Source organism: Ochotona princeps, chromosome 33, assembly GCF_030435755.1.
Source record: "Ochotona princeps isolate mOchPri1 chromosome 33, mOchPri1.hap1, whole genome shotgun sequence".
NCBI classification, from domain to species: Eukaryota; Metazoa; Chordata; class Mammalia; order Lagomorpha; family Ochotonidae; genus Ochotona; species Ochotona princeps.
Window position 1 is genome coordinate 2,346,351 of NC_080864.1, and position 14,203 is coordinate 2,360,553.

At 64.3% G+C, this 14,203-nt stretch overlaps 1 protein-coding gene across 3 annotated transcripts in view; it reads left to right on the forward strand.

Moving 5' to 3' along the window:
- ADGRL1 (adhesion G protein-coupled receptor L1) overlaps window positions 1-13,038 on the forward strand; it is a 30,333-nt gene extending 17,295 nt beyond the window's left edge. The window contains exons 1-20 of one of the 3 annotated variants that reach the window (XM_058657838.1): window positions 1,446-2,031; window positions 3,263-4,063; window positions 4,568-4,882; window positions 5,327-5,430; window positions 5,723-5,908; window positions 6,021-6,059; window positions 6,194-6,377; window positions 6,533-6,655; window positions 6,828-7,042; window positions 7,159-7,329; window positions 7,420-7,629; window positions 7,811-8,031; window positions 8,127-8,193; window positions 8,377-8,468; window positions 9,015-9,183; window positions 10,880-11,008; window positions 11,133-11,229; window positions 11,325-11,453; window positions 11,550-11,567; window positions 11,994-13,036. In XM_058657838.1, coding sequence (XP_058513821.1) covers window positions 2,022-2,031; window positions 3,263-4,063; window positions 4,568-4,882; window positions 5,327-5,430; window positions 5,723-5,908; window positions 6,021-6,059; window positions 6,194-6,377; window positions 6,533-6,655; window positions 6,828-7,042; window positions 7,159-7,329; window positions 7,420-7,629; window positions 7,811-8,031; window positions 8,127-8,193; window positions 8,377-8,468; window positions 9,015-9,183; window positions 10,880-11,008; window positions 11,133-11,229; window positions 11,325-11,453; window positions 11,550-11,567; window positions 11,994-12,745 — 4,032 coding nt within the window. In that variant the 5' untranslated portion in view covers window positions 1,446-2,021 and the 3' untranslated portion in view covers window positions 12,746-13,036. Of the gene's footprint in view, window positions 1-1,445; window positions 2,032-3,262; window positions 4,064-4,567; window positions 4,883-5,326; window positions 5,431-5,722; window positions 5,909-6,020; window positions 6,060-6,193; window positions 6,378-6,532; window positions 6,656-6,827; window positions 7,043-7,158; window positions 7,330-7,419; window positions 7,630-7,810; window positions 8,032-8,126; window positions 8,194-8,376; window positions 8,469-9,014; window positions 9,184-10,879; window positions 11,009-11,132; window positions 11,230-11,324; window positions 11,454-11,549; window positions 11,568-11,993 lie in introns of those variants that run through there. The other 2 variants (XM_004595567.2, XM_058657837.1) reach the window with 2 other exon arrangements.
- The last annotated feature ends 1,165 nt before the right edge of the window (window positions 13,039-14,203 follow it).

The window sequence follows — 14,203 nt, forward strand, 5'->3', positions numbered from 1 at the left end:
TACTGATGTGATCCGCTCCCTTCCCGGCCCCCAAGGGGTCCAGTCAGTGCCCCCTGCCCGCCCGCCCCGCCCCACGGCGTGCCCCATGAGGCTGGCCCTCCAGAGGCCCTCAGCAACCCCACTCTCAGCTCCAGCAGGATTCTCTCTCTCTCTGCTTCCCCCCCACCCCTTCTTCTATCTCTGCCTGTCTCTCCTGGACCCTGGCACCTGCAGGGAGCCTGGGCGCCCCCCTCCGCAACCCCACTTTCGCTTTTGTTTCCCTTAGGAAAAAAGTGTGTAAGACTCCAGGGCGGGTGGGGAGGGTGGGAGGGGAGCCCTTCCCGGCCCAGCGGCCCCAGGGACCTATGTCCCTCTCTCTCTCTCTCTCTCTCTCTCTCCCCTGTCACCACCACCTCCTTTGGTAACCTGTTTCCGGTTGGGGGCAGGGGGCGGGGCCACATTTTTTTCCGGGGGTGGGGGGAGCAGCTCCTGCTGGCTGGTCACCTTCTTTCTGGTTTGGCATTTCCAAGGCCCTGAGCTGCTTTTGGCACATGGAGCATCAGTTTCTCTCCCTACACCCCTGACCCTGCCCCGACTCCTAACCCCATCCCACTCCCACCACCCCCTGACCAGCCGGGGATCCCAGCCACGGGAGGGGTGTCCGCTGTCCCCAGCAGCCCTGGGCTGGCGGGGCTGGGTCTCCTGGAGGGGAGGGTGGGCACACGGGTGGGGGCGGCGTGTCTTGAACTTGCAAAGCTGCAGTCAGGGTTTCTTCTGGGCTGTTGCGGTCTGAGGACCGGGGGCAGAGCGGAGGGGGTGGGCCCTCAGCCGTGATCTGGGGACCTCCACTGGCACTGTCATTTCTGGCTGAGAATGCCAAAGGCTTAGGGTGGGGCCGGGAAGATCCAGGGATAGCCACTTCCTCCCGGGGAAGTTCCTGGAAGTCAGGGGACAGATCTGGAACAGGGGACGGAGGGGGGGGAGGGCTGGAGTAGAAGGCCTGTTTGGATTCCGAAATGACGGTGGCCAGCGGAGCATCCTCTGAGGGAGGTGGGGCGGGGTCCCCCTGAGCTGCTCCCCCCCCCTCGGGCCTGGCCTCAGCACCCTTCCCCCCCTCACCTCCTGGTCCCTGGAGCCTCCCCACTCTTCCGGCCACTCCTTCTTGCAGGCCCCGTGGTCCGTCAGTTGGCAGCAGCACGGATTGCTCCTGTTCCGGGGACTGGGGGGGGAGGTGTTGGGGGTTTGGCGTTGGGGAGGGGGTGTCCTTATCCCATTTCCCCAGGGTTCACCTCTAACTTTATTTTTCCTCCCTCCCCCAACCCTCCCCTCCCGAAGCAGCCGAGGCTGTGAGGCCGCCCACCGCCCAAGCCCTTGCACCCACACAAACGCACGCTCAGACACCACAAGCCTGGCAGAGGGGGGGACGAGGCGGGGAGGGAGACCTCCTGGGCTGGATGAAGGATGCAGGTCCTCCCCACACCTCCCTGGGCATCGGGGACTGGGACGTGCTGGGACCCTCCATTCCCTTCCCCTGAACAAAAAGCAAATAAAAAGAAATCTTCCAAACTGGACAGGCCCTTGGCTGCTCTGTGCCTGGGAAGCCTGGGGGCCAACCCCACCAGTAAGCATGTCCCAGCCCTCCCTGTCCCCACACCTCCCTCCCCCCACCCCCACCCGGGGCTGGCCGCTTGGGTGCCAAGCAGGAGCAGAGAATTCACTGCAGACCCACGCCCCCTCTCACACATGCACCCCCACACACCCAGGCCCTGGCCTGGCCTGGCGGGGAGGGAGGGACACGTGGAGACACCATCGCTGTGGGCGGAGGAGGGGGCCTGGCCACACAACACTGAGCCCAGCACAGGAGTGAGCGAGGCCAGGAGTCCGGTGGCGCTGGGGCGTGAGGGGCGAAGGGTGGGCCGGCCGGCGGCGGCCAACGAGATGCAGTTCAGGTTCTCCTCCTTTTCAGGGAATGGGGGGGTGGGGCGGGGCCCCCCCACCTTTCTGACATCAGCGCTGCCTTGGCCTCTCCTGCCGAGCCGGGGATGGTCGCAGGTAAATCGGGGTCCGGGGCAGGGGAGGTGGTGGGGGGCCTGGTTGGGGCGGGCTGGGTCTTTATCCTAGCTCCTGGTTACCCCCACCCTTGCCCCCTCCGCGCTGGACCTGGGACTTGCCCCCTCGGAGGGACCCTCAGTCGGGCCCGGGCCTTGGCGTGAATTCTCTGCTCATCCCTCTCTTCCCCCAGCTCTAACCCTTTCTTCCCAGGTGGTCTGCAGCGCCTCCCTCTCGGAGCCAGGACCTCACCGAGCACCCCCCTCCAAACCCCACACTTCCCCCCTCCCCTTGTCTCTCTTCCCTCTGTGCAGCTCGCCTCCCCCCACTCCCCAACTCTCCCAGGGAGCCCATTCCCTCCCTCCTGTCCCCACCCACCCACCCCAACCCCTGTGCACCTGTGTCAGCTGAGCCAAACCCCATGAGACCCTGCCGGCTGGGGGTGGGGCCAGGCGCCAGGACCAGGGCGGGCTTCGGCCCTAAACTTCTAGCCTTGCCCTGAACCATCTTTGTTTCTGGAAACCCCTTCCTGGGGTTGGGTTGGGGCTGGGGTGGTACAGCGAGTGGAGCAGATCGCCTCTGGAAGGCGCTCCTGATGCCCACACTGGGCATTCCTTGGCCAGTTTTGCAGAAGGAAGAAAGTGGAGTTTTAACCTGCCATCCCTCCCGCCCCCCAAAGAGGGGGGGAGAAAGGTCCTGGTGTGGTTGATACACAATGGGGGAGCCCTGCACCCCAGTTCTCTCGTAGGACACAGAGAGCAGGGAGGAGGGGCCGGGTGCTAAGCCCGGACCGGCAGAGCCAGGAGCCACCGGAGCCTGCGGGGCGGCTTGCCCCACCTGCTCTTGAATCACACAGGACGCGCCTGGGCGGGGGGGCTCTCGCCAAGCCCCTCGCCCCCAGCCCGTGGGGTCTCTGGCAGCCAGGAAGGGGCGAGGGGCCCTGCCTCCGCACACTAACCCTGTTCTTGATGGCCCCTAGGCTTGCCAGCTCCAGGGAGAGGGGCAGCTGGGCGGGCGGGGGGCCCGGCCTGGAAACCCCTTTCCCATCACCAGCCCTACCAAGGAACCGTGACTGCAGCAGCAGGAGGGGACGGCCTGCTCCCCCCGGCCGCGTGACCAACTCGCCTCTCTTCCCCTCTCTCTCTCTCTCTCTCTCTCCTCCCTCCCTCTCTCTTGCCTGCCTCCCTGCCTGCCCACCCACTCACCCACCCACCCACCCACCTGCCCGGCCCAGTCTTCGTGTGCCCGGGGACCCTGCAAAAGGTGCTGGAACCCACGTCGACGCACGAGTCGGAGCACCAGTCGGGCGCGTGGTGCAAGGACCCGCTGCAGGCGGGGGACCGTATCTACGTCATGCCCTGGATTCCCTACCGCACGGACACGCTGACCGAGTACGCCTCGTGGGAGGACTACGTGGCCGCGCGCCACACCACCACCTACCGCCTGCCCAACCGCGTGGACGGCACGGGCTTCGTGGTCTATGACGGCGCCGTCTTCTACAACAAGGAGCGCACACGCAACATTGTCAAGTACGACCTGCGCACCCGCATCAAGAGCGGGGAGACGGTCATCAACACGGCCAACTACCACGACACGTCACCCTACCGCTGGGGCGGCAAGACGGACATCGACCTGGCCGTGGACGAGAACGGGCTGTGGGTCATCTACGCCACGGAAGGCAACAATGGGCGGCTGGTGGTGAGCCAGCTCAACCCCTACACGCTGCGCTTCGAGGGCACGTGGGAGACCGGCTACGACAAGCGCTCGGCCTCCAACGCCTTCATGGTGTGCGGGGTGCTGTACGTGCTGCGCTCAGTCTACGTGGACGACGACAGCGAGGCGGCCGGCAACCGCGTGGACTACGCCTTCAACACCAATGCCAACCGCGAGGAGCCCGTCAGCCTGGCATTCCCCAACCCCTACCAGTTCGTGTCCTCCGTGGATTATAACCCGCGCGACAACCAGCTCTACGTCTGGAACAACTATTTCGTCGTGCGCTACAGCCTGGAGTTTGGACCGCCCGACCCCAGTGCTGGTGAGCGAGCGGGTGGGGGGAGGTTCCATCCCAGTTGGGGAGTTCCCAGGTAGGGGGAGGGCTGGGGGCGTCCCAAAGTCCCTGGTGGGTCAGGACGCCACTTGCTTATTTCAACATTTGAACGCAGGCTTCCAGGGTCCCCTCTGCACACACACAGGCCTCTCCCAAGGACTTGGCTGCGCTCAGACCTTGAACTCATCCAGCTCTCGGCAGAGTGGCCCCTACTGACCCCGTAACGGGCCCTTCCTGTTCTCATTTCAAGCCATCTTGCTGCCTCGGGCTGGCTCTGAACACCCTACCTATACCGGCCTGATGTGGGGACGGGGAGGGGTGTGGCCAGGCCGAGTGGAGAGGTGAGGGGAGAAGGGGCTGAGCTTGGCAGCCCATCCAAATGACTTTCTGCCACCATTTGTTCCTTGACCGGATGCCATGGTCCCTCCCCTTGGAGCCCCGCGATGCGTGGACCCAGAAAGACCCTGTCTCCCTTCCCCTCTCCTTTTCCAGGTCCGGCCACGTCCCCGCCCCTCAGCACGACCACCACAGCACGCCCCACACCCCTCACCAGCACCGCCTCGCCGGCTGCTACCACCCCGCTGCGCCGAGCACCCCTCACCACACACCCGGTGGGTGCCATCAACCAGCTGGGGCCCGACCTGCCTCCGGCCACGGCCCCAGTGCCCAGCACCCGGCGGCCCCCAGCCCCCAATCTACACGTGTCCCCCGAGCTCTTCTGCGAGCCCCGAGAGGTGCGGCGGGTCCAGTGGCCGGCCACCCAGCAGGGCATGCTGGTCGAGAGGCCATGCCCTAAGGGAACGCGAGGTGAGTGCCCAGGGCCTGGTCATCTGCTGTGCGGTCGGCCAGGGGAGGCGTGGAAGGTTGTTCCCTTTGCTGGAGCTCCAGGAGTGGGCTAGCCTGTGCACCTGTCGCACTGGGGCCTGGATATCCCTGTCTGTCCACAGGGCTGGGCTCGCATCTCCTGCAGACCCTGTGGGGAGTCCCTTGATACTGGGGGGCTGTGGCAAGAGAGATGCTTGAGCGCTGGGGTGGGGAGGTCATGCCAGGAGTGGGGCCTTGTGAGGAGGGTGTAGCTGGGAGCAGGCCCGGGAGGCATAAGGGAGCCCCGAGGGACCCCTCTCGCGACTGTCAGGCCTGCTTCATGGCTGTTTCTCGCTGTCCCCCGTCCCTCTCGGCTTCCCCTTGCTTGGTCTCTGCCCTCCTCTCCTTCCCACTGGCTCCCATGTCTGTCCCCATCTCTCCCTACAGGAATCGCCTCCTTCCAATGTCTGCCTGCCCTGGGGCTTTGGAACCCCCGGGGGCCCGACCTCAGCAACTGCACCTCTCCCTGGGTCAACCAGGTGGCCCAGAAGGTACCAGCAGCTGCCACCCCTTGCAAGCGGGCTGGCACAGTGGCTTGGGCCTTGGGCACGGGACAGGCAGGCTCAGACCACACCCCCACTCCACCCCCACAGGGACAGTGGGGGAAACTGACAGGGGCTGGCAGGGCTGGACATCATGACTGTAATGCCTTCTCCTTGGCTGGCATGGGGGTGGAGGGTGCTGAGCCTCCTAGGCTCAGGGAAGAAGGAAGGGATGACAGAAGAGGGAGGCTGGGATGGACCCTGACCAGCCCTGGGGGGTCCTCCTTGCCCACATCCACAGATCAAGAGTGGGGAGAATGCAGCCAATATCGCCAGCGAGCTGGCCCGCCACACGCGGGGCTCCATCTACGCGGGAGATGTCTCCTCGTCTGTGAAGCTGATGGAGCAACTCTTAGACATCCTGGACGCACAGCTGCAGGCGCTGCGGCCCATCGAGCGCGAGTCGGCCGGCAAGAACTACAACAAAGTGAGGCCTGGGCCTGGGGGTGGCGCCAGGGGTGGGCCAGGGGTGTCCCCAGAAGGGAGCTCACTGGGACCCTGGGACAGCCTCAGCTCATCTCACCCCATCTTGCCCACAGATGCACAAACGGGAGAGAACTTGCAAGGATTACATCAAGGTGAGAGCCGGAGGGCTCCCTGCCGACGCCCGTGGGCTCCAGCGGCCAGAGGGGACCAGGGTTGCGGGGGGGAAGTGGAGAGGAAGGCAGGCGGGGACCTATCCCTACCCCAAACCTCCCCTTACCTGGTGCAGGCTGTGGTGGAGACAGTGGACAACCTGTTGCGGCCTGAGGCCCTCGAGTCCTGGAAGGACATGAACGCCACGGAGCAGGTGCACACGGCCACCATGCTGCTGGATGTCCTGGAGGAGGGGGCCTTCCTGCTGGCCGACAATGTCAGGGAGCCCGCACGCTTCCTGGCCGCTAAGCAGAATGTGGGTGAGTGGCATGGTTCCCTGCCCCGGGCCTTGGACCTTAAGCTCCCTGCTGCTGCTGCTGCTGCTGCTGCTGCTGCTGCTGCTGCTGCTGCAGGGCCCCTGGCTGGGGGGGACAGACCCCAATGGGCTGTGCCCCGCTGTCCCCTGTCCCTACAGTCCTGGAAGTCACGGTCCTGAACACGGAGGGCCAGGTGCAGGAACTGGTGTTTCCCCAGGAGTACCCGAGCGAGAACTCGATCCAGCTCTCTGCCAACACCATCAAGCAGAACAGCCGTAATGGTGAGCAGCCTGGCGGCCCCCTGCTATAATCTGTCCGGTAACCCTGAGGGGAGAGCCTGGGCGCTCTCACGGCAGCTCGGCCTGGGGAGGCTGGGTGCCCCAAGCTGCTTGCCTGGGCCCGTGGCCTGGCGGAGGACAGTTGGCACATGCGCTGTACCTGTCTTCCCCCCAGGAGTGGTCAAGGTTGTCTTCATTCTTTATAATAACCTGGGCCTCTTCCTATCCACGGAGAACGCCACAGTGAAGCTGGCGGGCGAGGCGGGCACCGGGGGTCCCGGCGGCGCCTCCCTAGTGGTGAACTCGCAGGTCATTGCGGCATCCATCAACAAAGAGTCCAGCCGCGTCTTCCTCATGGACCCTGTCATCTTCACCATGGCCCACCTGGAGGTGAGCAAGGCATTCCCCCCCTACACACACACCCTGACGCACATCACTCCCGGGGGCTGGCGGGCTCGGGAGGGTGACAGCTGCCTGCCTGTGACGCTCTGGCCACCACCCACCAGGCCAAGAACCATTTCAATGCCAATTGCTCCTTCTGGAATTACTCGGAGCGATCCATGCTGGGCTACTGGTCGACCCAGGGCTGCCGCCTGGTGGAATCCAACAAGACGCACACCACCTGTGCCTGCAGCCACCTCACCAACTTCGCCGTGCTCATGGCTCACCGCGAGATCGTAAGCTTGCAGCCTGAGGAAGCGGGGCCTGCCTCTGTGTGTGTGTGTGTGTGTGCGCAGGCTGAGCGTGCCCTGCCCCTGTCCCCACAGTATCAGGGCCGCATCAACGAGCTGCTGCTGTCGGTCATCACCTGGGTGGGCATCGTCATCTCCCTGGTGTGCCTGGCCATCTGCATCTCCACCTTCTGCTTCCTGCGGGGGCTGCAGACCGACCGGAACACCATCCACAAGAACCTGTGCATCAACCTCTTCCTGGCTGAGCTGCTGTTCCTGGTTGGGATAGACAAGACTCAGTACGAGGTGGGCGGGGCCAGAAGCGTGCTGGGCGGGGCCTGGGTGTGAGGGGTGGGGCCTTGGTCCAGGGGCGGGGCCCGGTTTGTGGTGGGCGGGTCCTTGGTCCGGGGGCGGGGCCTGCATGGGTGCCCTGCAGAAGGGCTCACCTGCCTCTGTGTCTGTGTGCGCCTCCCTCCGCTGCCCGCAGATCGCCTGCCCCATCTTTGCCGGCCTCCTGCACTACTTCTTCCTGGCCGCCTTCTCTTGGCTGTGCCTGGAGGGCGTGCATCTCTACCTCCTGCTGGTGGAGGTGTTCGAGAGCGAGTACTCCCGGACCAAGTACTACTACGTGGGCGGTTACTGCTTCCCAGCCCTGGTGGTGGGCATCGCGGCGGCCATCGACTACCGCAGCTACGGCACCGAGAAGGCGTGAGTGTCCCGCCCGTGTCCCCCGCACAGCCTGGCCAGCGCTAGCCCCCATCGCCCCACACCCTCGCTGGACTTGGGCCCCCTTTCCTTTGCAGCTGCTGGCTCCGGGTAGACAATTACTTCATCTGGAGTTTCATCGGGCCCGTCTCCTTCGTTATCGTGGTACGTTGGAAGGCGGGCATCCCAGGCTCCCTACTGTCTTCCCCAGGACCGTTTAGAGGGAGGGACCTGAGGAGGCAGGGTGCAAGGTGGGCCAGTCCTGGGATGCCCCCAGCTCACCAAGGGAGGCTGTGGGGGGTCGGGAGGACCCCTTGAGCCAGCTGCCTCCCCCTTCACCTGTCACAGGTGAACCTGGTGTTCCTCATGGTGACCCTGCACAAGATGATCCGCAGCTCGTCTGTGCTCAAGCCCGACTCCAGCCGCCTGGACAACATCAAGTGAGCGCTTCCTGCTGGCCGGCCCGACAGCGCAGGGCTCCCACCTGCTCCTCCCTCAGAAAGCCTGCCAAGCGTAGCCATCGGGTGCCATGCATGAGACACTTGGGACGCAGTGTCCTGTTCCGTGAGAGGCACGGTGGGAAGCAGTCCCGACTCTATGCCCAGGCCCGGATTCCCGCTACTGCACACCCTGTCAGCCAGCGGGTGGCCGCTCAAGTGTTGACTGGTCCCTGCTGCCCACCGAGGGCTGGGCCGCTGGCTCTGAGCGTCGCAGACCTCTGGGGTTGGAATGAAGGGATGGAAAAATTTTCTTTTCTGCCCTTCAGCTTTTCGTTAGCATAGCATCAACACACAGGCCTGCGTCCCCTTCAGGATAATGTAGGTTCGGGGATCTTGGGGGAGACCTGCTTTAACCCCTTCAGTCTTCAGAGCTTCAGTCCCTGCCTGGTTGGCCTCCAAGCAGCACGGGGTAGACTCTGTGTGGGATGGGGAGAGCAGGAAGCAGGCCCTGAGGGTCCCCTGCCATGTCTGTCTCCCTTCTCCCAGGTCCTGGGCTCTGGGAGCCATTGCACTGCTCTTCCTGCTGGGTCTTACCTGGGCCTTCGGCCTCCTCTTCATCAACAAGGAGTCAGTGGTCATGGCCTATCTCTTCACCACCTTCAATGCCTTCCAGGGCGTGTTCATCTTTGTCTTTCACTGCGCCTTACAGAAGAAGGTGAGGTGGCCGCCATCTCTTGGGGTCTGCACTGGACACTGGGAAGAGAGGCTTGGGCAGGTGGGGGACCCAGGTGCTCCACACATCGCCCCATGTACAATGGCCTTGTGCCATAGGTGTTGGGGTGACCAGGGTCCTGGAGAAACCAGCTCACGGGCTCAGACGGCCTGGGGGAATGGGAGAGTGAGATGTGTTGGGAGCATGCCCGCCTCACACTGTGGGCAGTAGGCAGGGCTGCTGCAGGGAGCTCAGGTGGGGCACCACCCCGACAGGCTGGGTCCTTCTTCTCTCGGTGGTTCCGGGAACCACTGTGCGTTTGGTGGTGGGAAGAAGTTGCCTTTTCAATTGGAATCATTTTTTTTTTTAAGATTTATTTATTTTTTATTGGAGACTCAGACTTATAGAGTGAAGGAGAGACAGAAAGATCTTCCATCCACTGATTCACTCCCCAAGTGGCCGCAACAGTCAGAGCTGAGCCAATCCAAAGCCAGGAGCCAGGAGCTTCTTCCGGGTCTCCCACGTGGGTGCAGGGTCCCAAGGCTTTGGGCCATCCTCCACTGCTTTCCCAGGCTACAGGCAGGGAGCTGGATGGGAAGTGGAGCAGCTAGGATTTGAACTGGCGCCCATATGGGGTCCGGGTGCGTGCAAGTGAGGATTTAGCCAATTGACCCATCCTGCTGGGCCCAAGACATTTTTAAGAAAGATACATTTTAAGATTGTATGTATTTATGTGAAATCACTACATACACAGAGAGCGTCCGTCGCCTTCCTGGCTCACTCCCCAGGAGCCTACAGCCAGCTTGGGCTAGCCCAGGCCAAGGCCAGGAGGCAGGCATGTCTCCTGTGGGTGGCAGGTAGGGCCCCAGGCAGCCCTTCGGTTGAGGTTGCCTGCCGCCTTCTTGGGTGCATCAACAGAAAACCGGGTTGGAATACCTGGGATTTGAACCAAGGGTGGCTGGCTGGCTCTCCTAGCAGTGGCTGAACCTACTGTGCTACCATGGGCAGCCCTGGCACTCATGTTTGCACCCACATATCTAGTAAAAAAAAAAAAAAAGTCAAGCTGTGGGAGATTAGGGGACGGTGCTACCACATCCGGCAGTCTCCACCCAACCCTGAGCCTGGCTCCTTCCAGAAAGTTTTGCGGAGTGTGAGAAAGGATGAGTGAATGAGTGAAGCAGAGGTGTTGGTGGGGGGAGCGCTGCAGAATGGTCCCTGCAGGTGGAGAGGAGGCAGGGCCCCCCAGGAGTCTGTTGGGGATCTGGTTAAAGCCTTCTGCGGAGTCCTGAAACAGACAGAGGGGAGAGGGCCCCTCATGTGGGCAGCTACCCCTGCAGACTGACAGTCCCATGGTGCAAGGGGGCAGGCGACCCCTGCAGGCTCACGGTCCCATGGTGCAAGGGGGCAGGCGACCCCTGCAGGCTGAGAGTCCCATGGTGCAAGGGGGACAGGCGACCCCTGCAGGCTGACGGTCCCATGGTGCAAGGGGGCAGGCGACCCCTGCAGGCTGACAGTCCCATGGTGCAAGGGGGCAGGCGACCCCGGCAGGCTCACGGTCCCATGGTGCAAGGGGGCAGGCGACCCCGGCAGGCTCACGGTCCCATGGTGCAAGGGGGACAGGCGACCCCTGCAGGCTCACGGTCCCATGGTGCAAGGGGGACAGGGGACCCCGCAGACTGAGGGTCCCCGTGGTCCCCAGGTGCATAAGGAGTACAGCAAGTGCCTGCGTCACTCCTACTGCTGCATCCGCTCCCCGCCCGGCGGCGCCCATGGCTCCCTCAAGACCTCAGCTATGCGGAGCAACACCCGCTACTACACAGGGACCCAGGTAGCCGGGCCGCAGGGCGGGGTGGGGGTGGGCTCTGATGGAAGGGTCCAGAACAGCGGGTCCCCCCCCTCCCACCGCCAACCAACACCACACCCCACCCCCCTCACGTGGGTGCCGTCCTCAGAGCCGAATCCGGCGCATGTGGAATGACACGGTGAGGAAACAGACAGAGTCATCCTTCATGGCTGGCGACATCAACAGCACCCCCACCCTGAACCGAGGTGAGAGGGTGTCCCGCCCAACTGTGCCTGCTCCCCCGGGACCTGTGCCTGCGGAGGGGAGGGGGCTGCTTAGTGACCTCTGACCCCTCACGCAGGTACCATGGGGAACCATCTGCTGAGCAATCCCGTTCTGCAGCCCCGCGGGGGCACAAGCCCCTACAACACCCTCATTGCCGAGTCGGTGGGCTTTAATCCCTCCTCGCCCCCTGTCTTCAACTCCCCAGGTGAGCGCGCAGGGAGGGCGGGGCGGGCACCCGGACGGAGAGGCGGAGACCCTCCAAGCTGACTTGGTCTCTTTCTCTCCTGTGCGGCACCTGCAGGGAGCTACCGGGAGCCCAGTGAGTGTGACTTTCAACTTACTATTATTACTGCTATTATTATTTTTGCATGAAGTGTGGCTCTTGGCTAGTAAGCTGTCTCAGGCGGGGAAGGGACTGAGGCAGATGGCCGCAAGGAGGGGCTGGGAGGCCACAGATTGCTTCCCACACCCAGTCTGTCCATGAATGGGCATCTGATGATGGTGGGGGGAACCCAGGTGATGGGCCTAGAGAGAGGGGGGACTGGGTCTTTACCCCCTACACACACCAGCCTCTTCCTGCTGCGATGTGGTTTCCCCTTCATCCCTGGCACTGGAAGGACAGAGGGCAGGCAGGCCCAAGTCCCCAGGGCACTCACTGGGTGAACCGTGTGGAATGGGGTGCACCCTTGAGTGTGTGGACCCATCCTCCTCCTCCACCTGCTGAGCGCCCCCTCCTGCCCCGCAGAACATCCCCTGGGCGGTCGGGACGCGTGCGGCATGGATACCCTGCCCCTTAACGGAAACTTCAACAACAGCTACTCCTTGCGCAGTGGAGACTTCCCGCCTGGGGACGGGGCCCCCGAGCCACCCCGAGGCCGGAACCTGGCGGACGCCGCAGCCTTCGAAAAGATGATCATCTCGGAGCTGGTCCACAATAACCTGCGGGGCGGCGGGGGTGGGGGTGCCAAGGGCCCCCCGCCGCCCGAGCCCCCTGTGCCACCCGGGCCACCTGGGGCCACCGCCGGTGAGGAAGAGGCGGGTGGGCCCGGGGGCGCTGACCGGGCTGAGATCGAACTTCTGTACAAGGCCCTGGAGGAGCCCCTGCTGCTGCCCCGGGCCCAGTCGGTGCTGTACCAGAGTGACCTGGACGAATCGGAGAGCTGCACAGCAGAGGACGGCGCCACCAGCCGGCCCCTCTCCTCCCCTCCGGGCCGGGACTCCCTCTATGCCAGCGGGGCCAACCTGCGGGACTCGCCCTCGTACCCGGACAGCAGCCCCGAGGGGCCCAGCGAGGCCCTGCCCCCACCCCCACCCGCACCCCCCGGCCCCCCGGAAATCTACTACACCTCTCGCCCGCCGGCCCTGGTGGCCCGGAACCCCCTGCAGGGTTACTATCAGGTGCGGAGGCCCAGCCACGAGGGCTACCTGGCCGCCCCAGGCCTCGAGGGGCCAGGGCCTGATGGGGACGGGCAGATGCAACTGGTCACCAGTCTTTGAGGGGACCTCACGGACCAGGGGCTGGCTGGGAGGGCACCCCGGGCCGGGCTCTGGTGGGAGAGGGGAGACCGAGGGAGGCGGTGGCTGGTGGGCCACTCTCTCCCAGCACCCCTCGGCCACGCGCCCTGCAGTCTCCTTGGGGGTCCCTGACGTGGGCTGCCCGAGGTGCCAGGGGTCACACACAGGGTTTCCCACCAGCCACACGCACCAGCTCTACTCGGGGTGGGGGGGACGACGTGCAGTGAGGAGTAGCAGCCCCAGAGGTCCCTGGGGGAGGGAGGAGGGAGACACTAGCTCTGGTCTCCCACCTCATGCCCTCCCCCCTCCTTTCCCAGCCTTGGGGCAGGGGTGGGGGAAGCTTCCCAAGGGGGAGGGGTGCCAAGTCTCCCCTCTCAGCCCCCGACTATGGCACCTGTTGGCTGCTCCTTGGGGCAGCTGGGCCAGGAGGAAGCAGCAAGGGGGTGGGGAGGACAGAGTGGATGGACAGGCTCCTATATTCCGGCAGTCCCGGGAGGGGCCCCCCAGGGTGAGGGGAAGGGGTCGGGGCGGGTGCCCCGCAGCTGAACCCTTCACCCTCGCCCCCCAAAAGGGAACCCCTCCCAGACTGCACCCAATGACCCCCTCCCTCCCTTGGGGCGACTCCTGACTGAAGCACAAGTCCCCACAGGGCCCCTTAGCCCACGGGGGTGGCCATATTCGGGGGTTCACAGTCCTGTGGGCTCAGCGACCCGGGGAGATTTCTGGGTATGGGTCTCCCTGGGGAGCAGACCCTGGGCTTGGATCTTCCCCTAGGGGGGCCCTCTTAACCCCTTTTTCTCTCCTCCTCCTCCTCCCCGTTGCTGTAAATATTTCGACGAAATGGAAAAGGAAAAAAAAAAAAGACACACACACACACAAAAAAAAAAAAAAAAGGAAAAAATATCTCATCACTTGAAGCCACCGGGAGCCTGCGGCCCCCGGGCCAGCCCGGACTTTCCCCCCCAGCCCCCCTCCCGGAGCGGAGCGCACCGCCAGCCAGGACTTCTGCGTGTATGTGTGCATGGCGGACGGGCGGACGGGCGGGCGTCCGGAGCAGCTTTTTACAATCCGGAGACAGACCACACAATCTCTGTCTGAAGCAACAGCGAAACAAAGAACCCGTTTCCTTCCCGGCGCCCGCCCGCCCGGCTGTCACCTCCTTTCCTGCTCCGCCTGCCCGCCTCCCGGGGCGTGTACCTCACTGCCTGCCCCAGGACCAGAGAGGCTTGTCCCCTCTCTCCCCCAGCCCACCGACCCGTCTCCACCTCACCCCACCCCACGGGGGGGATGCCCTCATGCCCAAAGATGCCTCTGCCGAGCCCCTCCTTTACGGTCCACTTCTTGTATATTGCTCCTGAGGGCCAGGAGGGGATGCTGCGTGGTCAGGAGCCCGGGCAGAAGGGGCTGGCTGCCCACAACCATTTGCCCTCGCAGGAGGGG